This window comes from Taurulus bubalis (genome assembly GCF_910589615.1).
Source record: "Taurulus bubalis genome assembly, chromosome: 14".
In the NCBI taxonomy this organism is placed as follows: Eukaryota; Metazoa; Chordata; class Actinopteri; order Perciformes; family Cottidae; genus Taurulus; species Taurulus bubalis.
Window position 1 is genome coordinate 15,122,054 of NC_136602.1, and position 27,880 is coordinate 15,149,933.

Below are 27,880 nucleotides of genomic sequence, written 5' to 3' on the forward strand. Positions count from 1 at the left end.
ACCGAAAGCGCGCAGGAGAAGAGACGCCACACGACCAGGCGGGCGCAGAAAGACATTTCCAGTCTGGGGATTTGTCTTCGTCACATTATAAGCGTCGTGTGAGGAAACAGGCTAAATCACGAAGAACACAGCTTGATTTGAAAAAGATCCTGGTTACTGCGTAAAATGAGCAGTTGCATCTCCAGCTCGTGAGGAATGCACTGACTTTGAAGACCTCTCTCACTGTTCGTTTTTCGATATCAGATATTCTAAATATCTATATTTGCTTATCTCTTGAGGATTGTGCCATACCAAATACGACCCAATTAATAATGTCTAAATGACTCACATTAATGCACCCCCCCATAATAATAAATAAATAAGGAGCGAAGCAGCCACAAGGTGGCAATGTTCGCACAAAGTATAGTAATGAGTGAGGCAGGATGGAGACGCAAAAGACATGTTCTGAGGTTAATGTGGCCTTTTTCCCCCCATCTCCATGGCAGGCTGTGATAAGAAATGTGTGAAAAACATCAATCGGTCTTGATAGATGCTCTCTATCAAGTATGATTACTGTGCTTGTCCTCTGCTTTAAAATCCCTGACTCTCTTCATCTTTCCTTGCAGGCCAAATGACATAGGATGAAGGCTGTTCGAAACCTGTTGATTTATATATTTTCCACCTATCTTCTGGTTATGTTTGGATTAACTGGTGCCCAAGATTATTGGTGTTCCACTCTGGTCAAGGGGGTCATTTATGGATCATATTCGGTGACTGAAATGTTTCCTAAGAACTATACAAACTGTACGTGGACGCTGGAGAACCCAGACCCTACCAAATACAGCATCTACCTGAAACTATACAAGCGAGACTTGAGCTGCTCCGAATATTCTTTACTTGCTTATCAGTTTGATCATTACTCACACGAAAAGATCAACGAGTTGCTTAAAGTCAATGAGTCTATAGTGTACCTGTGCGATTCAAAGAATATTTATCTTTTTTTGCTGTATGACAAGAATTTCGTTCAACTACGGAGAGTTTTCCCCTATGATTACAACGGATTGACGCCGCAGAAGCTGGATGAGGAGGAGAAGTCTAATGTGGAGTTTTTGGTGTTGAATAAGGCGAGCCCCAGCCAGTTTGGGTGTCAAGTGCTATGTACGTGGCTGGAAAACTGCCTGAAGTTAGAGAAAGGGACAGTGGAGACATGTGGGATCGTGTACACAAAATGCACATGTCCTCAGCATTTAGGCGGCGGAGAGTCAGAGAGCATGCTGATGCTCAACAACGTGGTTTTACCTTTAAACCCGCAAACAGAGGGTTGCTTGTCACCCCAACTACAAGCCGGGCAGGTTTGCAATCTGAGTTCAGAAGTGAAACGGCCTCCGAAAGAAGGTGAGTATCCTCTTATCTTTCTCCTTAATGCTGAAATAGATGTAGACTTAATGGACTACTGTATGCTTAGATACGATAGTAATCATGTCAAACGTGCACGTCAATCACTCCCTTCTCTGCCCTTATTGCATGTTTGAAGTGTGATGGCCAATGAAACAAAGAGCACACATAGATATATATATATATATATATAGACTGCAGTTGGCTCAGAAATATGTCGACTTCAAGAACAAAGCTGCCAGAGGAGTTGGGTGTAGTAATGACCACAGCAGCACAAACCAAACCACCTACAAGGGGTCTTTCTTTTGGTTGGATTGAATTCAAAATGCTGTGAATTTAAAATGGCAATTTTTTTCTCCTACACATCAGCAGAGTTAAAATGGCTGCAAATCCAAAGACTTTTTTTGTGTTATACATTTATGTCAGTTGTCATCCTTACAAAGACCAATGACCGCATCCTACGGTTTTTATTGGCATATACGTCACCTGGAACGTCGGATGCAGCAGCGTCAGCTTGGATCACATTGCTCATGCAATGCAATATTTCAAACTCATGTATATGTTTCAGGAGTTTAGTGCTAAGTCACATCTGTAGCAACTTACAATTAAACTGTATATATTTTTTAATAATTTAACAATACATTTTCATAATAAAAAAAATGTATTGAATAAAAGGGTTTTAGCATGTTCATAGGGATGCTACTCGTCCTGTGTTGCCATAGAGCAATGGACCATGTTTTCCCTGTATGTTTGAATTGAGCAATAGTTAACATCTAGTCGAGAGCTTCCAGAAAAAAATGGCCTTATCAGTGGTATCAGTTCACACATGTGCACAAGTGCATTCATTGTACTCCTATACATACACACACATTCACAAGTAGACAGCCCAATGAACAGTCAATAGTAAATGGTAATGATGAGGTCATAATGATTCTGTTCATTAGTGACACGGGGTAGGGAGTTTTTGTAGTTAATGCAATTGTGTAGCCTCTTGAATTAGAAAGGGAGCCCTTCTTGATACATAGCTGCTTGCATTTTAACAGAGAGCAGAGAAAACCCCCAGAGGAATACGCTGCATACTTCAGAGGTGAGGTGCGTTTACCGTGAGACATAAAGGAGGGGCATTCATCACAGCACACTCAGCCAAAAATAATGAGGCAACCTTTGGATTTTTTTTCGGGGAGGGGGGGTAATGATAGCAGGAATGTTATGGAGCCATCTCCCTTGTGGCACTTAAATAACAGTTGCTACAACAGCACCCTGGAGAACAGGTGGCAGTTTTCTAATCAAGAAGAACAGGTGAACATCGGATTGCAGTAGTTCAGCTGTTTGGTGGACTCCTGCTGACTGCTACATCACATTTTTAGGCCGGGTTTGAAACACACTCATACAGAAATACTATACATAGATGCCACTACACCTAAGGTGCTTTTAATGCTTTTATAAGAGTTACTCTTGAAAATTTCCACATGATTTATTAAGTGGCTAGCCTCCTTCAAGTCGGAGGATGAACTCATTTGGAGTATCGTTCCCCCGCCCTTTTCACTAGAGCCCTTAAGCAATAATGCATACCGTTTCTGATTCAATCTACCATTACAACTCACCCTGCAGTCAAGTAACATCACAAAGTATGACTCAGCTGTGTGCTTCTGGTAGATAATTTCATAATTTAGCGAATCTCATGTTCACGTTACAATTTACGAGGAAGCGTTATGCTTATTTCCACAGAAAATTCTCTGCTCCAAAATAACATTTGACATGTTTCTATCAGCATGTTAATAACGGCTTAAGAGCACAGCTTATTTTTTTTTCCCCTCTCAGAAGATTTTACACAAGCTTCTATTTATAGAGTCGGTTGATGGGAGGTTTGAATAAATCCGTTTTCATCTGGATAACAGGGAGATCACCACTGGGTTTAAAAGAGCACTGTGTCTCCCGTGGCATCACGGTGACAGAGTGGGTGTTCCTGATGAAGAATAAAGCATTACAAACAGTCGACAAGGGCTCCATTTGATAAAATCGCCTGTCTTTGATCTTCTCAGTTCCTGGTAGAGGACGGCTTCAGAGCACATCAAAGAAAAGCAGGACTGGAGGCTGTATACTCCAGCCGTGCCATTGAAATGCCCCTCCAGTGTTTCACACACTGAGGATAACAACATTTTAAAGGTTAAAGCTCTTACTATTTAAGGTGATTATGCAGACAAAAGGACAGACCTCAGTCCTTGATATTGTGACATTTTGAAAACCACAGTGACACAAGGAAATCCTAAACAAATGTACTACTCGGATGACTCATTTATGCAGTTATATTTGTATCCCATTCTCCCATTTCATGAATAAAAGCACAGTGGTGCAGTGGCACTCGCAGCAAGACAGATTTAAATCTTTGTTCTTTTTTTCCCTTTGTGTTCTGTATTTGTGTGGGTTTCCTCCAACATCCCACACGTAGAAGTCAAGCGGTCTAAGGACTCTCAGCCGGCCAAAGAGTGACTGTCTGTGTCAGCTCTAAAGGGGAGAATCATTTAGTATCTCACGATTTCCAATCTTGGGGGACCCGATTTCTGATTCAAAATCAATTCTAGATGAAAAACTGAATGAAAATTTCTTCCAGCTTTAGCATTTTAAAGACATAGTCTCTGAATTGTTCCCAAATTCCAAAATGTCAGAAGATAAATGTTTTATCAATCTTCTGATTCTAATAATCATTTCTGAAGAATTTTACTAAATGTTATGTGAAAGGAGCTCTAAGAAAACAAACAGGGTTTATTTGGGCCGACTGAAAGATAACAGTTCATTGATGATTTTATCATTTTAAATTATGGATTTTTGGAAGTTGTGACTTGATTCAGAAATAGACATGAAATAGACATAAAATCAAAACTTTTACATGAATCTATTTTTCCTCTCCTCTAATTAGCTCTTTGTTACCCTGGTGACATGCCGTGGATGCTCTTGTTTAATAAAAAAATCCTGAGTGCATGCATTTTGAAAAGACGAATCAAGAAGCATTCAGTTGTCAGATAGAAACTACCACCAGATATTTAAGAGTTCACCCCCAGATATCTGCCCTTCTTTGTCCAATCCTGTGCAGATGCTGGTGTTTACATGTATGGGAGCTTAAAATTCTTGATTCACAAAGCACCATTCAAATCATCGACACATTGCACTTGGCTCCGGGAAATAAACAACACCATGAGGCATTGTCTTGTTTTGTGGCTCAGCATACTACTCTGCCCTTGGCTAAGTCTTTGTCTCCGTCTTTGTTTGGTTTATTTGGAACTTGCCAGTTTTCAAGGATCAGGGTCAAGGAGTCTCATTGTATGAGAGAAATGTGCTTTGTTACATATCCTCTAAGGTATTTACTGGTAAGCCTTTAACAACAGCACACCTTTCTGTTCCCTAGAATAGTGTCAGTGAAATGCCTATTCTACAAATTATTTTAAAATGGAATCTTGGATGGAACTTTTATTATAAAACATTATTTAGATTCTGTCAGATATTTCAGCTCATGTAACCCCCCCCCCCCCCCCCCCCCCCCCGACAGGTAGATGCTTTCCGGAGATAAAAGTTCATAATTCTCTTTCAAACCCGATTACGCTACAAAGAACTGAATCTCATATGTGTGTAAAAAATTCAAATACATATTTTATGAGTCGGCAAAGTGGGCCTCTAAACTCATTGTTAGTACAAGAAGTAGGTTATAAATGACTATGACTTCACAGATTTGAGTCCCGATCCTCTGCTTGGTTTAAAAATGGCTCCCTCTTGAAAACTGATTTGACTCTTATGCTTGTCAAATAAAAATAAATGTTATTTGACAAGGGTAATTCAAGTCAACCACCACTAAACTCAAGAGGGAAAGCAATTTAACATGTCATTACGGCAAATACCAAAGGTTTTCTTATTATCTAACATACCCACTACAAGACTAAATGCGGATGCATATTTGTGCAGTTGCAGATGCTTATTTGATCATCACATGCACATGACACAGAGCATGTGCCATGTGGAAAATGGCAATACGATTTTATTGGCAAATAAAATGTGTGTGAAGCGTTCTAATGCACTGTCACCCGCCAAAGTCCTGAGCACTGCAGCAGCTCAGCCTAGCTGCCTCACATAGTGAGGCCTTTTATTCACTTTGGATCTCAGTCAAGTCACTCAGTAGTCACACTGCATTATGCTCACCCCCATTGTTCAGTACACTTGGAGGCCATTTTAGTTCCAATTCAGTGAAGGAGAAGGCTCAGCTCAACAGCACAGAATCAGTTTAATCTTAGACATCCATTAATTGTCTTTAGTTATAGTACATATCTTGATATCTCATGTCCCGATTCCCCCTGGGCTAGATGATTTCACCTTTTAGCCTACTGTTAATAGTGTTCTCAACTTCTGCTCTTGGGTTCAAGATATACAATTTTCTCTCTGGTTTTGAAGCTATGTCTTCTGTATTCATTCTTCTGTGTTCAACCTCCCGAGACAGCTGTGTTGAGATGGAAATGCTAAAGAAAGTTTCTAATGAATGAAAGGTCAAAGCAACAAGCACGAGGGCCAGACATTGTCTTAACTGCATATGTATGTGTTGCCTTTAAATAAAAAGAAGAGAGGACAGTGAAGAGTGTGGAATGATTACGTTTTATACTGTAACCAATTACACAGCTTTCGGTCGATTCCAGTCAGTTTTGTGATATATACAGAAGCTTGCTAAAATTAGGTCAAACATTACACCACGATCTGCAAGACTGTGATTCTTTGGAAAATATAATGGAGTCTGGAAGTGAGTTAGCAGTTATTTTCTGTGCATGGCTCAAAAACATACATGTATAAACTCTATAAACTATAAAAATTCATGAGGCTCTGAGGTGACAAGTCATTTTACACTGCAATATAAAACCACAAAAACTGTTGCCCTGTTTAAAGTTCTGCTTAAATCACTCACACTGTCACAGATGGATGAAAATGGGCTCTTTGGAACTACGTTTTCTTAACCATTACAACTTTATGATACAATCAAATATAGAGCCACATGAGGCTTGGCATTGTTTTAATTTTGCAGTCAAAGGATTAAATACAAACAAGTAGTTGTACAGTTATGTATAATAGCAAAAATCACTTTCTCATAATTGCTTCATTAAAGGCCTTGGAAACCTATTTTCCAAAATTATTATTATTATTATTATTATAACATGATTAGAGTCCAACATCAACAATAAAAGTATCTGCTGAATTTTAATTAGTTTTGGGCTCAGTCAGAAAAATAGGGTGGTGTTATGTTATCTTATTCTGTGTACCAATCCCAGTTAAGCAACACATTGGGAGGTATTTTATGGATGTTGTCTGACTTAAATAGCCAATAATATAATGTACAGTTTAACAATGGACAAATGACTAAAACATGTAAGAAGTGGATGTATTCACCGTGATGCCACCAAGGGTTTGTGGACTGCCTTTTTGAAGCCTCAAGTTCAGTATTTTGGTTGTCATCTTTTTTTGGAGCTAAACCACAACCGAACGCTGTATGCTGTTTATATCATGCTGTATTAAAGAGGACGTGGAACTAGCAAACAAGACCATATACTCATATTTACAATGTGTATTACTAAGCTAATAAATCAAATGTGAAGAAGGGTCATTTTCTCATGGATTTCTTTACATTCAGATTCCTTTTTGCAACCAGAGGAGTTGCCCCCTGGTGGCGACTAGAAATAATGCAAGTTTAAGATGCTTCTGCATAAACTTTACTTTTCAGAACAGGAAGTTGTCGCCTGGCCTAAAACTGAAAACAACAATCTTGGTATTTTGTTTAATTTCAGTTGTAAAGAATACATTTCAGTTCTAGTTCTGGTTATTATCAATAATCATCAATCCTGCCTATTTTGATATGTTCCTTAATTCTAACTCGAGCTACTGTACATCTGATGTTAATTGTAGGACCGGCCTGAATGATAATCTGGCTCTGGGGTGGATGCAGATCAGCTGTGAACGTTGTGGTTCATTTGACATGGATTTGTGATCTTTGTCTGGAGGCTGTGTTTCAGCAGCACCACAATTGAAAGTCAGAGTGATAACTCTCCACTATACCCAGACTGTGTAATGCAAACTGCCTTCAGAGTAAATTAAAATCTTGTGCTGCCACAGCTGAACTGCTCTAAGGATGCCTGGAAGAAAACCTGAAATACAATTTAAAAAAGTGTGGAGATGATTTATGGTTTTCAGACATCAAGAAAGCATTACACAGTAAGATTATTGTTGGCTACAAAAAATGACTACATGAATATATTATAAGTTAAAATGTCCCTCAAATGATAGAATCCATAGGTCATCTTTTCTGTTATTGCCCCAAGCTCAAGAGTTAGGATGACACTTTTCATTTGTATAGCGACACACACAGCAGACAGCTCATCCCTGACTGATCTCCCATAGACAGAGCTATCTCCACAGCGCTGCGTCAGCACTAGAGAAAAGTCTGGCTCCACACATTATCATTCTTGTACAAGGGAAAAGATGCTCTGACTTGTTTGTATTTCTTTAAACCAATCACAATCGCTGCATTAAGGATGCAGCAACGGTGACCCTTCAAAATAGATATATCTCTTTCCGCACAGATAGCAGAAATGCACAGCCAATGGCAGGTTTACATCCACAGTCTACATCCGGTACATTAATGCTCCCAATCCCATCAACCGCACCTTTAATCACAGAACTTGATCAAATACATTCTGACACTAACAATTACATATCAGAGCAAAGTACCTGTAAATTGCCCAGAAAGGCTCAAACCTACATTTCTTAATTTAGTGTCTCAACCCAGAGCCCATCTCTATCACTTGTGTAGTGTCATGGAGGTGACAAGCCGAACCTTGTTAACGTTACGGCCGACAATAAATAGGGTGCAATTGTAATAAAATGTGTGAGTAGCAGTTCTCTCCCATAATAACGTCATATTACATCAGGAATCGTAATCAGAGTAATGGGTTACATAATTAAGTATCTAAGTCTCTGATGTGAGGCAGCCACACCTCTTGTCCTCAAAACTGTAGCGCGTCACAGCTATAGTCCTACATAAGCAATGAGGAAATGTGCATTTCTGATTTATTAGTGTGCGTATTCCACCTGAATGTATTCAGGTTGTTAAGAATTCCAAACAGTGGTAGATTTGTGTGCCTCCACATCTACGCTGCACCAGCTCCCACAGCTACTCTGTGAAATGACACAGAGTCGCCTGTTTACCGCTCAAGCTCTTATACAACTCTTTCAGTTTTCTTTCTCCATTATATACAAATAACACAACCCAACTAATTTAAACCACTGCTGCATTGTAGACTGTGTTGAGCTGAGACTGGTTCGTTACACTGTTTGAAGGTCTGACATTACAGATAAGGAACAATTAAAGTAAGTCAGCATCTTATCTTCTTAATTTGTTGTATTTATCCATCTATTAATTAACATAATTATCATCCTCTTTTAAAAAAAAATCGATATTTACACATAGCATGTAGCCTTGTGCGATGATGGCAATCCAAACGACTGTGTTGTGTCATAAATCATTTTCAATGAATAAGTCTTCCATAAATCACTTTATCTTAAAGACCATGTGTTTCCACTGCAGAGACCTAAGTCTGCGTCTCATCATGTAGCGTCGTGGTGCTGCATCTATTTTCTTGTAGAGTGTGCATGGCTGACGCCGCTCTTTGTCAACGACTCTATACAGTATGCTCCGGTGCTGTTTCATCTCCACAACAGCAATGCATACTTATCGTGACACATTTCCATTTATAATCGCATGTCTGGCTTTGACATCTTAGCATCCTGTCTCTATTTTGAAATGTATGAGTTAAAGATAAGTGGACCTGATAAATCAAAGGAGCAGCTTGGGTTGTGCTCGTGTTTCCTTTGACTTCAAAAAGGCTTCTATATGAATGCAAACAACAAGTAATGAGTCTCTGTAGATGAAGAAGAGTGTCTCATGTTCTTATTATACAAATTAGATGTGTTCACTGCCGTCATATGCATAATTCAGTAGTAACCATCATTTCTGATTTCCTGCCATACAAAAAAAGGGAATTATTCCTGCAGTCTCATTCAGGGAAAAAGGGGGAACACCATGGACTGGTTTCCAACTAGAACTGAGTGTGAAATAAAGGTTTGGTATATTTGCTTCATAGCTGAAATGAGCAATTCAGTTCATTGTAAAAACAAAATTGAACAATTACAATAGAGAGTCTCATGTGACAAATTCATTTAGAAAGCAGAATCATTCAGAGTGGGCCTGAGCAACCGCTCTATTCATCTTTCTAAGAAAACATTCATAAGTCTGATACAGCAATTGCTTTACACTTGTAAAGCAAGGGCACATTTTTGAAGCTTCTAGGGTGGATGAACACTGTCAGATGTCTTGAACATTTCTTATCATTTATTTTTAAATAGGCTAAAAAAAATCATATTTTAACTTTTGTGTGGGCTGGCTTAATGTGGTACATTTGATAAAGCCCTGGGTGTGCATTGCCAGAGATGTTAATGTGAATTATGCACTGCCTTCAGCCTCTCAGTTGCATGTTACTGCATTTCAACCCAGTTAGTTTTGGCCTGTCACTGGATGGCTATTTCAACCCACAGAGGAGAGGCATTTGCATAAACATCCACCCACAAAATCGGGTAAATGAGTCTGTCACTCAAAGTCACTGTCTATGTGGTAAAGTGGAGGCAAAAATGTTTCTCAAGAGGCTAGTGTAGCTGCTCTCCCTGGCAGTCCCTGTATGGCAAGTGTCTTTGTGTAGCTGTAATGGATGCTGCCTTTAAACCTACATAGTAAACTATGTTCTAGGGCAGCATACACAATTATATAATCAGTGTCACATGACCGCACCGTGCAATATGTAAACGTTCACCAGGGATTTAAGAAGACAGAGGTATTTTTCATTATATAATTAATCAATAACTGATACCATAGAAGGAAGCTACAAATACTGAAGTCGTAGATTTATAAATATAACATTAAACCGTAAGTGCTGACAACTGCTTTTTGAAGCATTTACTGTGGAATGCAGTTATATTAATAAGGGCATGATTTAAAGTTGAATACCACTCATTTGCATGCTTTCCTTAAATCCCAGATAGTCCAAAAGACCCTCTCCTCACGCTAGAAATAAGGGAGTCCAGACTGATTTGACAGTATCATGAAAATCCAAATTACCATTGGCAGTTTCTTTTAGTTTTGGCTTATAGGAAACTCCAAAGAGAATGGAGAAGAAAGACAAACTAGAATTGCACGCACACACACAGGCATGCAGAAACGACCAAACACAAAATTACAAAATCATTTAGATGTAAAATAGTAAATAAAGCACCAAAAATAAGATAATTTACTCAGGGACAGTCAGTCAGGATGCCTCCTGGACGCCTCCCATTAGAGGTTTTCCAGGCACGTCCAACTGGTAGGAGACCCCGGGGAAGACCGAGGACACGCTGGAGGGATTATATCTCCCGGCTGGCCTTGGAACGCCTCGGGATCCCCCAGAATGAGCTAGAAAGTGTTGCGGGTGAGAGGGAAGCCTGGGTCGGCCTGCTGAACCTGCTGCCACCGCGACCCGACCCCGGATAAGCGGCTGATAATGGATGGATGGATGGACTCAGGGACAAACAAGTCATTCTAACTAAGTCAGATGGATGCAACAGTTTTCAACAACTATTTTGGAATGACAAAACAATGTTTTGCTGTATGCAAAAAAAAACATAGTTATCAATACATTCAATAAATAAAACAAATGCTTATTGCAAAACAAGGGAAGAATAGTTTTGATGCTCTTTTATTGTGGTTTTGTATTAAGGTATAAACATATCAATGCATACTTTTGAAGGAAGGGAAGAACTAATGCTTTACAGATGCATGGGGGGATTTTTCAGTAATGGCAATCACTATCTAACAGCTGACATTTTGTGAATCTTTCCATGGGGCATTGTGGGTATGCAGCTTCTCTCCCTGTTAGGAGAAGGGTTATGTAACAGAATGAGATTCAGAAATTATCACTCTGCTACACTCTTGCGCCAGATTGTCAGCTTGTCTACCGCTCTCTGTCCATTTCACAGACAAAAATGATAAAGTGTGACATGCAATACTGATGACAGGTAGTATTTTAATAATTGGTAAAACAGTGGAATCAATTATATTTGTTTTGTGCTGTTATTAATTTAATTTGTCTGAAAAGGATATACCGGTAAATAATAGAACATTTGAGGATGGATGTTGTTCTCTCTTCTCAATGATATCTGGCATATCCGGGTTGGAGTCAGACTATTCCATCAAGTCGTACCACGTGGGACCTTTATTTATAAATCATATTTCAACCACATTGACCAGATATAAGAATAATGTATATATATGTTGTGTGTTAAAGTGTGCCTGTTCAAGTCAGATTTCAAACTGTCCTTTACACCACTGGCAACCAGCAGCCAACACGGATGTCACATTCAGAGCATGGTTAGCCTGCCAACGTTCTGCACATCTTAAACTTGTCTGTTAGCGATGTTGTCTGGGTTTTGCACCTCAACTAGATATTGCTATGGCATAACGAAAGAGACGGTTTATCTCGATTCTTCATCTGGCTTGCTGCATGTTGGTCTGACTCTGGTCTTCCACCAACACATCTTCTCAGCCCTAAATATAGCAACCAGCGCAGATGGTTTAACGATGCCTGAACATACAATTCCCAATTAATCACTGACAGCAGTGTGAACAGCTAGTTCTGAAATTGGATGGAAGACACAAATGTGATTTTCTAGCTGTCTGGATATTGTCTGTCTAATGGCTTTCATCCACTGCCTGTTCTATTGCTGGAGATGCATACTATCTCATCTATATAGACGTTTTTTAAGGCCAACCAATAGCATGATGGGATGGGGGATCCCATTGGTTAAGGTTTGGTCATGTTTAGGCAAGTAAAAGTCCTTAATTAAGGAAAGAATGTGCTCATGGGAGTCCACAGTCTTGCTAGCAGCGGTACTTGAAATGTTAACGTCAGCATGCTAAAAGAGGCAATGGAAACATGCTGATGTTAAGCAGGCAATATGAACCAGGCCACCATCTATAGCGGAGCATGCTAACATTTGCCAATTATCCCTTAAAAACCCCAGCTGAGGCTGGTGGAAATACCATCACAGGATTAACCAAAGTATTGGGCATATTCATATTTTAACCTGATAATGGTGCTAGATTTAAAGTGAGGGGAATCACAAAGGTTTTCACAAATATATCCTATGTTCGCCAAGAATATCTGTAGCAAATTTAACAACAATCTATCTGATAATTTCTCACATATATCAACCAAAAATGTCCGTACCGAGTTCCATGGCAATCCATCCACTAATCATATATTCATAATATTTCATCTAGGACAAAAGCGGTTGAAGTGTGGTTGAGTTTTGGCAATTAAAACTATTTGGTTAAGGATGGGAAAAGACTGCCATTATGGTTAAGGGTAAATGTCATGCTTTGCTCTGTTATAAGAAAGTCTCAATAACCATTGCCAATGTTCACTCCCTGAACAAGCAACACATGCTTTTCATTTTCTCAGAGATTTTCTCTTTGTTTTCCAGCATTAATTTAGCAGCAACCACTCATGAAGAACCCCTATTTCTGTCAAATTGTAGAGGATTTAATTGCCAAATATGGCTATAAACTTCCTGTTCCTTCAACCAATCCTTAATAGTTAATTTACTTCCGACATCCTTGAATTCTAAACGGCAGCATCAGTAGGAGATCTCTAAGCACAGTAAGATGACCAAATCACACTCCACCAAATTAGTGAAAGTCTGCTGCAGGGAGTCTTATCCATTCAGCCAATGCAGAAGGCATATCAGATGGTTAGATGCTCTCTGCAGTATTGTATTAAAGAGAAAGAGCTTCGGAGCACAGAAGCCATAATGAAATGTGACAGATAAATCAGAAGCACTTGGGAGATGGCTTTGGATTACTAAATCAATACTGTATCACCAGAGCTAGACTAAACTTCCTCGACCTGCTCTCTTTCAGTAGAGCCTCCAGTGAAAGCAGTCGGGATGTTTTATCCTCTGACATTATGGTTTGTAATTCTAGTGTTTGTCTAGAAAACAGTCTATTTGAAAAATAAAAGCAAATATGCAGATGAGTGTGAGAAAGCACGCCCCTCTCTTGTCATCTGAGATCACCTACTTACTTGTCAGAAAGACGACAACAGCACAAGTTTCTGTGTAATCTCAAGTCTTCAAATATAAATCACAGACAATTTCTACCTGCTGCTATTTCATTCTTAAATAGTAACAGAACCCCAGCTAGAAATCCATTGTTTTGCCTTTTGGTTCGTGACTTGCAGAAACGATGTAAATCTGTTCTCAGGGTGTGTTCAGTACATTGTGACATCACTGTGAGGGGCAGGTGTGACCTCTTGAAAAACCATGATAAAACAGTGATTTTCCTCTTTGTGTAAAGTTATACATCATAAAAAATGTGGAAGGCCTGTATTGTTCTAGTATGAAAGCTGCAAATAGAAACACACATACATAAATCACCTTGTAAACCTGAGTCTAGTCGTGATGATCTTGCCCTTTAACACTCTGGATTGAAGCTCCCATGGCTGAGTTCATCTGTTACCATAGTCTTATAATACAGTATATCAACCTATGATTGGATTATGCAAGAGGTCAACCAAGCATAGTGAGTCGGTATCGGCGTTCCTTCCTCCCACCTCCCTCGGTGTGAGGCAATGTGTTCATTACTGGAAACTGCAGGCCTGCTGTGGCCTTAGTAACCATGTGCCATGTAATCTTTGCACTTTCTGGTTATTTTAAATTCAAGTATGACATCTCGCAAAGCTGACATATAAGGAGCAGCGGTAGTAGCAAATGTTCTGCAAATGTCATTCATTTTATGTAAACTTCGGGGAAAACGTATGGTGTTAGGCAAGGTTGGTTTTAGTCAAATCCCAGTATATTTCAAAATGTAAATCCATGTAAATTGAATATGTACAAATGCAAATACAGCATTTGAAGGGATGAAGAATTAACTAACATTAATTATCAATGTTAGAAACATTCTACTCCATAGTATAATTCATTGACTGATCATTGCATTGTATTTCAGCAGCAATACATGATCAGGATGTGACATTAACTGTTAGCTAGACGTAGTCATGACTAGTCTGCTGCTGTACTTTAAGAAAGTAAGTCCACAGAATGAGCATTTAGCAGTCTAGGTGCTCATAGGGATTTAACATCTCTTTTTGTGATCGTTAATTTGGTAATTGTTGATCTGGCCTCCATTTGATTGTCTTAACAATATCAAAGCATAATGTTGGTTTACATTTTACATTATCTTAAATTCTTCTCAGTATGATGTAAATCAAATATGTCCGCGCTATAAATGCCGTGTTCACTTCTGTAACCTGTTTAGTCTTTGATTTGGTGAATTCAAAGACACCTTTGTTTCCCAGGGAAACATTAATAGACAATTTCTATGTGTGAAGCAGTTTTACAATCCTTTGATTTTGTCTCTTTGAAAGGTACATCTATGAAACGAGGTCATGTACACAGCTGCTTTGCATGTGTATTAAATAAAGCTAATGCATTCAAAGCAAATAGCACTGAAGTGATGTTGTAGCAAATAATCACCCTGTGATTTTTACCCAGCTTCTGAGGCTTGTTTGTCACTATTAATGAACATGTCTTTAACTTTCATTTCATTACTCTGAGCATCACAAAACTGCCAACAAGCCATTTTGATTTGGTCCAAATGCAGGCTCAGTTGGTCCAAACCTTTTCAAATCGCAACAGCCCAGAAAAATCCAGTTGGTGTCTAAAATATGTTATTTCATATTTTCTATTTAATTAAAACATTTTCTCACAACCATCCCCTGCAGGTCGGGACCCCCAAATTGAGAACCATCGCATTAGAATATTGAGAACTGCCATCATCAGAGCAGACTGAGCTTTTACAGTCAGAGAGTATGAGAAAAAAATATTTTTGTTCAACATTAAAGCATGTAAACATGTTCGAGTAGTAACCCAAAATACAAGTTTGAACCTGAATATGTTTATAATATATCCTCCTTTAAATATAAATCAAAATCCAGTCAAAATGTACAGTATATGTATTAACGATTTGATGCCAGTAAGTCTGGGATCATTGGGCAAAAATATATATTTTTCTTTCTTTCTTTTTCTAAACAAATATAATAATTGTATGTTAAATGTCTAGTCTAGAAAAGCACTCAAGTAATTTCTTTATCAGTTCTCATTATTCTTGCTTTTATTCATCGCTTCATTTGCTCTCTAATCCTTTATCTAATTATTTATCTGTTATATAATCTTTTGTTTTCTAACCTTCATCAAGCATATTTTGCAACATCAGTATTCCTTGTTCAAGGGCCCATGCTTTCTCTAAAATAGATCAATGCAGCGTTGATGGATCGAGGTCATTGGTCTTCCTTGAGCCTCAGTTGGCGTGGTCACTATCTCACTCTCAAAAAAATCCTTTTTGCACTGTGCCAAGTATGAAAAATCTGCCCAAATAGTTTAAAGATTTCTTCAATTAAAGCAACAAAAAAAAGTATTTGATGCAGTTGATAAAATAAATAATGTACCACATTTTTTACATTTATAAATGTATTAATTGAAGCATCTATATTTGATGCTGTTCTATTTCAAATGCTGGAGCACAACGGATATCAAGCCATAGTGCAGGGGTAATATGAACAGTTAAATCACGCTGGTTTATTAATGTCTTGTTTTTGCATTGATAGCAGATTGTTTTTTGCAGTAGCAAAGAAGGAAAGTTTATTCGATCTAAAAAATTATAATTACTGAACTTTACAAAGGTGAAATATATAATAAAAAGTCCTTGTCATGACTGAGGATTTATTCTACGCATGTTTTATTGGTAGGGCACATTTAAGGGTTAAATTAATAATAGATGTAAAAAAACAATATTCCTAATTTTTGCGTGTGTGCAAATGTCTTTAAGAATGCCGGTATCCATGGAAACCATTGCTGCAAATGGATCATGCATTCAGAGACAGCGATGGCGTACCACAGTCTCTTTAATCATCATTCAAACTGAAGGAGCCACAGTTTCTATACACACACCAGCACTCTCTTAATAAAGCAAATGCTCCCTCTATAATGAACAGTAAAGGTGACCCTGCAGTTATGTCAAAACCTGTTGAAATGAAATGTAAATTGACTTTGCAGACGGCTTTTTATAAGAACAGCCTTTCCACAAAGGGAAGTAGTAGATGCATAGATGTATGACAATAAAAACGTAAAACCTCTTTTTGCCCAAGCCAGAGCCTGACAAATATCATACTGCTGGATTTAGTCATTTTGCCTCAGTACATGACAAATCAAGCTGAGCACACAGTACAAATTAACTTTTCTTCAAGATAAAACTCCAAAGCTTCAATTCAAAATCCCCCTTAAAAAAATAAACTTTATTTTATATAATTTGTTAAATGTGATTGAGACAAAGATTGAGGGTTGTTTGTACTTGCCAGTTGCACATGCACATTAGTAGTAGCGTTAATAATGGCGGGCAGAGATTTTTAACTTTCTCTTTGAGCCTGTTTAATATATGCAGCAAAACTCCCAATATTAGCCAAGTCTTTATTTGCATGAGCAACCAAAGGGATTAGTTCCATCATTTATTTGATGCATCATAATTAGGGAACGATTAGCATTAGCAACTTATTCACCAATGCTGATTAAAGCATGCTGTTAAACACAACCTAAGGATAAACTGCTTTACTTCTGAAAATGTAAAATGAATCATAATAAAACACTCTCGGCATGAATCATGACTAATTGCTAGGAACAGATAATTGGCATTTTCTTTACAACTTGTTTTAACCTTTCAAACTAAAATACTATTGTCTTTAAGTGTTATTTTACTGTTGGAAACTTGCATAACAAACAAAAGGCCCATTTTTACAACAGAGTGCCTTTTAAAGTTTAAAGCTTGTATAAACATAAGCCCCCAACAAAGGTGACATTACAGTTAGTGCTGCTGCAGGGCTACTAAGCAATGATTGAGGCACTTCAGGTTACTTTAGGCCCCAACACCTGGAACCGCTCTGAGGGTTTACTATTCTATGGGCACATTTATTTGAAGATATCTATGCCCTCCAGTGCTCTCACGCAGCAGCGATCTGACGCTCCCATTTGAGATCCTCCAGTTAAAGAGCTCTGCTCCTCAGACCATCTTGCCGAACCATCAGCTCAGCGGTGTCCAAAGCCTGACTGTTGTGATGTTGTCTCAACAGTTACTGAAGTGCAATAATTACAGCTTTCTTCTCTGATGTGAGGTGACAATTAGAGGAAGGGGGTGAAAGAAGAGAATTAGCAGTGAGAGTGAAGGAATAAATACTTTGCCATTTGGCAGAGTGAACACACGCATACTGAATGGCAGGGAGAAAAAGAAAAAAAATCAAAGGATTTTGTAAACATTGTTCTTTGTCGGTGTCAAGCGATGCAGCGTTGACATTTTTTTCCTACTGGCTCCAGATAAGAGATAAGGCCTGAATATATTTCCATACTAACACAGAGGCTTATTGTGTTGCCTTTTGTCTTTCACTCTCACTTTGGAAATTACAGACTTCACCTTAGCTTTTCACTTGTGTAAAGTGTAATCAACCTCTTAAAGGTCAGTGCTGCCTGCTATCTTTGACCCGAGAGCCAAATGAAAAGTAGTAGCTGAAGACGGTGACTTTCATTATTCGTGTTCTGAGCAGACTGAGGCGTTGCAATAAGCCTTCGAGGTCGGGGTCAGTGGGCGGATGCAGAGATTGCTCATCTTAATGTCAGCGCTTATCATGTTTAGCATGTTCCAAAGTATCCACGTTCGCGTGACCCTAATATGGTAAGTCTGCATCCATGTGGCCTTACTGTTTAGTCCATAAGGTGAATTTCACCCTTCGTTTGCCATTACATTCTCCTCCAGTCTGTAATGCAATTGTATAATGTGCACATCTTACAGATTGCTGATGGGAAGTGTCTTTCTTCGAGCCATATTAGCTCTGACATATGTTGCTGGCACAGCAGTAAAGAGTGGATATTAATTAATGAGTTATAGAACATTGGTGGACATGTTCCCACAGCACCACTGCTGGTGAAGACGAAATGCAAGAGTTCAATCAATAGCATATTTAAACGGCCCAGAAAAGCTATTTCCTCAACCAGCTTCTTACCAGCTTCTGTGGTCCATGAGATGTTTTGTTATTTTGCATGAAAGTTTTATGTCTGTACTATTTTAGAAGTTAGAAGTGGGCGGCGGAGAGAAGAGGTATTATTACAGACCGTGCTAATTATATTTGAATTAATTAGGACAACAGTTGTTTGGGTGGTTTCCTCATTGTAACATTTATTGTCACCTGTTTAGTTGTTAATATGTAATGATTTAGAGAAATACTCTAGACTTTGAACCAGGTTTTCAGGAGATTTAAGATCACTTTCTAGTGCACAATTGTAATGTTTAGTATAGTACAATGTGTATCTCGCTGCTAAATGATTCATCAATTAATTTATCATTTAATCAACAGAAAATCAATTGACAATTTAGATGGTTGATTATTCATTGAAGTAATTTGTCCCGTTTCATATTCTCAAATTTGAGATAATTGGCTATTGAAGATCTTTGAATTTTGGATTGTTGGTTGAACAAAACAAGTTAATTGAAGTCTGACTATATTCTCGTATTTTATAGACTAAACAGACTAAGACGTAAGATACACGTTGTTCTGACAGCCCTATACATGTTAGATAAAGAAGATGGTCCCAGTGCAGTATATCATGTATTGCACACATACATACAGGTGAAGGCATGCATACATGTCCACACAGTCCCAAATAGTAAAAGACTCAATATTGTGTAGAATAGACAAGATCAAGATGACATGTTTCGGATTTGTATAGAACTATAATGAAGACAATGGTCTTAGTAACGTGTCACATAAGTAAGCAGTCTTTCATTCAGATAAAAATATGTGTTGGCCCGGCCAAACACTGCAATGGTGATCTGATAGTGATTGGAACATTCAGTCAGATATTTAAAAATCAGTTCATGTAAAATATTTGTATATTGAGTCTAAACAAATGCAATGAGAAAACTTATAGGCCACTACAGCCTTCGTGTGTCATATTTTCTCCATACCCGCCTCCCTATCACTTGCACTTGCTGAGGTAATACTGTGATTGAATTACATCACAAATGTTCCGCAGGGTCTCGCTGAGCTCAGCGAACCACTTGCAAATGTATTCGACGATTCAGATATTGAGCCAGAAGTTATTTTGACAAACAGAACACGTGGAAGTGTGGATCTTACTCTGTGGATCCTTATCGAAGGGGTGATACAGTTGAACACACAAACACATGAACATCACATCGAGATAGACACCGCAGTCAGCTGGCGCAAGTAGTGGATTGAAACGTAGTATTTATACAACAACGTTACTGGCTGGGGAGGAAACTCAGAAACGTATTAAAAGAAGCAACTGATTTGAAGTTAGTTAGCTGACTGGTTAATTACAATTTCAGTGGTTCATTTCTTACATTGAATTAGTGGGACAGCCACGGATAAAATAATGCAATCAAACAAGAATATGCATAATCACAGATTTGTTTTACAGTTAGTAACTGACTCTGATTTGCCAAAGTGGCTTCAGAATTCTTTCTCTGAGTTATGATTGCGTTGTGTGACTAATTGTGTGTTCTTGTCTCACCGCCATGATTGGAATGTGTTTTTCTCTTTGTCCTTTTTGGTGAACTTCCTATTTCCTAACCATGTGGTTATGTGGTTTACTTTATATGGGTGTAAATCAACACTGCATATACACACTTGTTGACAGAGAAAATCATGGCAGACAATATTTTTTTGTCCTTGAGGGCAAAGCATATTCGGATGTTTGGCCAGTACTTTATTTGCGCCTGTCCTACAAACGCCCTCCATCAATTTCATCTTGTGTTTGTCTGAAAAAACATTGATTTATTGGCCTCGCAGCATTTTTGGACATTAACGGTAAAAAAAAAAAAAATTTGATCTCAGATGGAGTGTTGGTTCGTGTCCATTCTTGCAGCATGTCAGGTGTGTAACTCCGAGCCTGACTGAATTCCCAGATGGACTGAAGCCATCAGCGCCGGCCAGACAGATGAATCTAAAGCAATGAGATTTCTGAGGAAGTCTGCTTTTCAGGACGGAACAGCATTGCTGAACTTAGTGTGAAAGAGGTATTTGGTCTAGACAGTGTCTCCCTGCTTCTAACGCCGAAGCCGAGGCTTTGTTTAGGACGCCCCTCACGTCCCGCAGTAGGGCACAGCCTGTCAAACAGGACTGTCAGAATACCGCCTCTCTTTAACAAAAAGAGGAGCCCGCTGATGTCATTTAATTATTCAAGACCTTGGTGTGGCAAAAAAAGAAAGAAAAGCCACCCATCAGATAACGTCAGTGTTGGCTTCGACAGAGTAAACACCCACACAAATCTGTCGCTACCTTGGTTTGTTAGTAACCCATTTTCTCATGAGATTTAAAAAATGTAAATTGAATGTCTATGGAGAGGTGCTACATATATTTGATTTTAAAGCTGTGAAAATGTGGTTCGTAATAGAAACAGTTTTCATCAAGCACAGTAGAGAATGTAAAACAACCTGTTTTCTTGATTTCTGGCCAAAATCCCAAGCATGTCTGTTCGCACTGGGACCTGGTGGGCACTGGTACATTACATTATGTCCCCATTTGAGTTTGACGTAGCCCCACCGGGGCTGGACTTCAAAGTCTGTTATGCTTGTACTAGTTCTGATCATCCCAAGGCTCGCGCTGTTAGAAACTGCTAAAATCAGCTCGTAGACAAGAGCGGAGAAAAGTTTGCCCTTTAAAGTCTACACTGCAACACTGTGGGAGTGGGAGAGAAAACCAGATCAAAGATCTCAATTATAAAGCCACATATTTTAACACTACTTCCCAAAAGCTAATGATGAAAAATAACAAGCACCAATGCTCTTATTAAAATGTACCTTAAGATGTGTTACATTTCTCTTCTTTAAAGCTCTATTCTGTTTCCTCAATAATATGTCCATAATACAACCATTCAGAACAGTGCAGCTGAAGCAACATAAGATCTAATTTATATTTCCATCCATTCCTGATGCTATTCATTGGATTACAGTTTGCCAGCTCATGATTGCGTAAATATTGCCTGAGTTGTTTAATTGGCCTATAATTGTGGAAATAAACATGAGTGAAGCCTGGATGCTGTACTGCATTGTATATGCTGTAGACAAGCTTCATCCGTACAAGACAACATACTATATTTTAGGTATTTCTGCTGCTGTTGATTTCACATCATTATTTGTACAAATTCTTGATGAGAAAGGCTACGATCATGTTTCACATTCCTACTCTTCCTATTTTGCTGCTTCGGTAGAAGACGTCAGTGTCAGTATAATGACACCTGGGACGTCACTACGCCTTTGTAGTATCTAACTGAAGGTCTGTGTGTGGCAGTTAGATCGCCCTGAGAGGACTTTCTACTCCTAATTCTTCGTTCGTTGCTAAAACAGATATCTCGTGACACGAAACATCTGTTGCCATCTTATTCCAATAAACACTCAATAAAAACTACAATCCAAACATCCAATAACTTGCTTAACAATGTATGTTATGAATAGCATCTGATATGTCAGTTTTGTATACGGCTTTATTGATTCACGTGACAGTGAAGGGACAAGGAGATGGTTTTGGATATAAACAAAAAGGTTGTGAGCCAGATTGAAAATCACAGTACACTGCATGTCCCCCGCTTACTGAGCAACCAGGACACCCCATGGCATGTTACATTTTTATATTTTCATAAACAACTATTATTAGCTTCTCCTCCAGCTCTTGTGACATCATCCGACTGCAGCCGTCTCCCTTCATGTCTTGGCTTTGCCTATTACACTTTGTCTGAATCACCACTGGACTGTGCCTCCCAGCTGGCCATAGGCTGACACTCTCTTCCACCTCATTACCAGGAAGGCCAGTGAATGAAGTGAATGTGCCTCCTATTCTAGTTAGAGGTTAGCACCTGGGGCTGTACACTACCTTATGCCATTTACCTTGGAAGGCAACGGAGAAACAGATATAATTAACCAGTTAGGCAAGAATCATGCAGCTGTGGGATTTCTTTTGAAATGTCATCGTTGCTTGCACAAGATGAAAATACAGACTGCATGTATTTTCATTTTTCAATATTCCTCTTGCAGAACAGGGATGTTGTCAGATGCTGGCGAGAGCAGGAATATTTATCCACACAACGCTGGGAGAATTATTCTCTCACCGAAAGGCATCAGACCCACTTCATATTCTCATATCTTTAATGTCCCCTCTGAACAACGACATATACAGATTTTTCCTCTCAGCATTTTGCTCAAAAACTAATTTAAAATGTATTCCAAGCAGATATGATAGTCTCAAAATATTCATGCAACATTACACCAGTAATTTCTTAAGGAAATTATTTGAGGCATGATATTGCATGCTGTTGTTTGGTATGAGTCTTACTTATGTGTACAGTAAGTATAGTCATAGCTCACTTAATTCTTAATAGAAAACAAGGCTCAATACATCATGTTTTCTGTATAGTCGTCTGCTGCACTCAACATTATTAGTAGGTTGTTTAGAGCAAAATAATGAGGTCACCTTTGTTGCTTTCAGGGGCCACACTAGCTCGGCAATTTACATTTTTGTGATTGTGTAAAAGAGACTCAATTATTGATGGGCTGAAGCGAACATTTATCATATTTCACACCCAATATTATGACATATTTGTCAGAGCATTAATTTAGATTAATGGCATGGGTTTTGGGTGATCTGCAAAGCCTTTGACAGCTCATCCTTTTAGAGTCAGATGGTTGTAATGAAGGTGGTCTATACAGTAGGACAATGTATAATAAAGCTTGAGATATAACATGTATTTTAGGTGCTATGCATCTACATTCTGTTGAAAGTACAATGTTCAGTATGCAGTGATGGTCCCGACCTCCATCCACGCACCTACAGTAGGTATGTGTGCAGAATTAAGAGGAGGCAGGTGCTAAGTCCAAAAATAAATAAATGAAACAGTGAGGGGGGCAACTGTTCTTTAGATAAGAATAGATAAAGGGAAAATAAAAAATAGGTTAGTTAACAAGGGAACAGTCACCTCAGACAGCTTCAGTGACCTCTGTGTTCCTCCTAATTTTGAATAATCTCATGTATAAATATACGCCCCATTGTAAGCAAAACGCATATGGCCTCTAAAAATGTGCTAAAGTTGCTTCCATTAAAAGCCTATTTTATTGCGGCTTAGCCAGCCTGGTTCGAGCACTAGTTGGACTCTGTCCATCTATGTGCCTTCCGACCATCACCTCAGCTTCAGCACCGCAGTACGCGGAGAACGCCTGCATTATTCAAATGCATTTTGTGTCTCAGTTATCTGTCATGCAGAGGGCTGTCAAGTGCCATAAAAAGGTGGGTGGTACTGCTGTGCGCTTCCCACCCTTTGCTGAACTGAAATGAACTTGACACATGAGCAGAAGCACAGAAACATTATAGCATGGATATCTGTTGTGAGTGTGGACGGCTTGGTAGACGTGGATGCATTCTGCCCACTTTCATACGCATAATGGGACAGCTGTGTACTTAAAAACACTGTGCTTATAATACTGCATGAGTCAGGGCTTTGGAATCCGTGTTCCAGTAGTGATAAGCTATACTGTGTCATGCAGCATTTATTTTAATTAACGGGTGTTGAGATTTAAAAATTATAGATGAAGACAAAATAGATGCTTTGTGCAGCTATTTTCTGCTTATTTCCGAAAACCTAAGACAGGTTCTTGTTTTTAAATTGCCTGAATTAGTGCCTGTTAAAGCTATTTCATGAGGTCAATATTTTTTTGCACAGGTTGATACATGTCTGCCTGTTTTTACGTCTTGTGATTCTTATATGTGATTCATATATGAGATGTCATATATATCTGAGAAAAACGTGTAACAAAGTCTATCCTCTTATGGTAGCTTTGTCATTACAGGCAAAGGAATACCTAAAATAGCTTAAATATCATCCCCTGATTTCCTCTCACTCAACTACTCTTTTCATTTGTTTAAAAACCCTACAGGGAATGTACTGCCCTCACCATTACCACTGGCCAGCTGCTTTAGATTCAAGGCACACCAACTGGGGAGTCTCAATAATAATGCCTCTAAATGAGCTAAGTTCTCATTACAGGAATTTAAAACACCCCACTTAGACTTGATTTGCTGTCCACATTCCTACTGCTTTGTCCTTTAACGTGGTATTTCCAAAAACAGGGAGCCCAATTCCCCTCACCATGCCTTTAACACAGACAGACTGGTATGCACATTGATTCACTTGGTTGCTAGGGAACAAGAAGCTATCCATGCAATTCACTTCTCTGCTTTTTTTTAGATTAAATGAAGAAGCCGTTTAATAAGTGCGGGTTAACTCATTTTGGACCTGTACCCATCTGATGCGTCTGAACTGACCCAGCTCAATATCACACAAACAAACCAGAGATGTGCCTCATCCCCGACCCGGAGGATTGAAATGGTGCAGTGGGGAAGCGCAGGACGACTCCAACAAACTTGACAGTGTTCTTAACCCTCTATGGGATTCACTCAGTGAGATTTTAAGTGGAAGGGAAAGAAGAAACAGCATAGCTCCTAAAGTAACTCACATTAATACACATAGTCATTTTACACGAGAGAAGCTAAATCTAGCAGACATCAGAGCAATGAACCCACCGAGTTAGCCAACAAAAGTCTTCTTGTTCGAACTCTAGAAGCCGCACTTCGTGCTACTTGTGGCATTGCGGTCTCCTTTGCCCTCTTCTTTGCCCTCCTCTGTCTCGCTCAGAGATGCTGCTGAATAGAGAGAAGGCGTCACTCCAGTGGGCTTAGAGGAAGGAGGTGGTGCATAAAAAAGAATCATGTGAATGTAGAAAATTCTGAGAATTTTGGGAAGCAAATCTTTTGGAGGCATTAAGATGATGGGATTAATAGTTCTGACGTTTTTATCGGCGGATTTTTGATTGATTGTTGTTGCTGCACCTCTTTATCAGCTAAATACAACGAAAGCAATCACAAGCAATCACAAGCTGTCATGCAAGTGGCTTTGTAAGAATGTACTTAGGCACAGCTCTGCTTTGAGCTAAACGCTAATGTCAGCACGCAAACATTCTCTCAATGACAATGTTCACATAATGATGTTTAGCAGGTATATGTAGTGCAGGGATTTGGTCATGAACCAAAGCATTGAAGAAATTCAAATTGTGATCATGGCACTAGATAAAAAGTCATCAGACAACCTTAGTCATTATAATTCATCTTGAAGGGGACCATGAATGTCTTTATCAAATGATATGTCACCAAGGGAAACCGGGCATCATCAAAGTCATTAGAGCCCGGGCTTCTTAGTCGACTAACACTCTTTTTTTTTGTGGACAAAACGACGAGCAACCCTATTAGGAACCTTGTATGTCTATGCAAAATGTAGTACAAAATGTTCTCGTTAATGTTGACATATTGTCAAAAGATATGTGAAACATTTTATTTGCTGATGGCACCAGAGTAACTATAAGGGGATCATCATAGCCAATAGCACCCATCCTCTGAAGCCTATGGATGTCTGGAAATACATTTCAGGACATTCCCTCCAATAGCTGTTCAAAATGTTCAGTCTGAAACAAAGAGGGCAACCATGCAACGTTGCCATCCCCAGAAGCAACCTGCTGGCACTCTTAAGGCCAGGGCAATGTTAATTAAAGTGCATGCGGTATTGTTATCAGTGATGTTGATGATAACATCTTTTTTTTCTCATCTATTCTAAATATAAGCTGCAATGTCGACAAACTAATATGGTGGTTGCTCATTATCTCGGACATGCTAATGAGAATAACAGACAATCTTTTAGTTGTACTGATAATGTAATTTAATGTAATGATAGTAATGGTGATGTTTTTCAAATTTGTATTTAACTGAAAATTAATGGTGCTTTAATGGTTCAAGTAAGTGAACCCCGTGTACATTAAACTGCACATACCAGTATCAGTATAATTAGATGTGGAGGTATATATCAGTATAATTAGATGTGTAGGCTGACCCTCAAAGAGGACTATATAGCATCTAGCACGTTATAGACGTAGATGAGCATGTGTGGATGAGCTTCAGAGATTCTATATGAGATTTAAGGAGGTCTTCTGTTATGCACAGTGCCTTGCAATTAAATGTTTACTGCACTTTTTAAAGACGGGAGTGGGAATGTCATTACTTGTCCAGTTCTCCAAAGTAAAAGAAAGAACAGAATAAGTGAAACGAAAAAGTGAGGGATGAAGCTGCAGCCTTTCGCATATAATGAGGAACAATCTCCTTCTGATTGGTGCACTGCGATCCCCCTTGGAAGTAACTTCCATTCACTGGATGTGTGAATTGCTTAAGATGTAACAGAACGTATGTGTCTCCGGTGTGTCGTAAGAATGTGCCTTTCACAAAGCGCGGGGTCTCAGTTAATCATAAGTTGATCATGGAGGAGGTCACTCGATGCAAGCTGACACGCCACTGTTGACAGAGACATTAAAACAAGGAGAAACAAGAAGGGCTCATGCGTAATGCATTATTGAGAAAGTCATATAATGAATGCAGTCTCCTGTCTCTGCAGGGTGACTAGAGACACTGGAATTGCTGATTGCTCTAACATCAAATGAAATGTATTGCATTTTGCATTAACTTATAAATATAATCATGGAAAAAGTGTCTCCTGTCATTAGTTTTATCATTTTACATGTCAGTGTGTATTAGATAAAAAGCTACATAAAAACTGTTTATTTAAGAATGATTATCCTCACTGAAGAAATTAACCAATGAAATGTCATTATTTGCTTTGAGTATTTGCATTTTTATTACCAACATGCATAGCAATAGATCTGTAATCACAACATGAATTGCTTGTTGTCAGTTCCAGGGTTAAGAAAAAAATATTGTTATTATATGTCAATTTTTTGTCCTTTAGTTTTTGTGACAGTATGTATTATGGGAAACTAATCTTCACTTAGTATTACTCCTCCTGAGTATCCTGGCAGTTATAGTAATGTTTATTTCATGCCCAGCTTGTGCTGATAAAAAGTATTTGTCTTCAAAGGGACTGACTATTTAATTTTGATTAATATGTCCAAATAACAGACATCAGTATGATCGTGACCACAAATGCAACACAAGCTTATCAGCAAAAATTTCTAAATATAACTGCTGTCTCCCTCTGGAATACCACTGGAAATTAACAGCAGGGAATGATCATTTTTCAACAAAAAAATGGTGTAAAATTACAGGGAAATTATGTTGCTTTTTAATGTGCAAAACACAACTAGCAATAAAATGTTGCCTTGTGGGATTATACAAATCAATAATGTTATGTATGCAGTCCCATTATGAATTGGAATAGCTCTGTTATGTTTAAT

The 27,880-nt window shown here is 38.7% G+C and overlaps 1 protein-coding gene across 1 annotated transcript in view; it reads left to right on the forward strand.

Annotated features, from left to right (window-relative positions):
* Positions 1 to 620: 620 nt before the first annotated feature.
* Positions 621 to 27,880, forward strand: part of adgrb3 (adhesion G protein-coupled receptor B3) — a gene marked incomplete at its 5' end in the record, with an annotated part of 106,751 nt that continues 79,491 nt past the window's right edge. The window contains one exon of the mRNA XM_079229592.1: positions 621 to 1,374. Coding sequence (XP_079085718.1) covers positions 621 to 1,374 — 754 coding nt within the window. The remainder of the gene's footprint in view (positions 1,375 to 27,880) is intronic.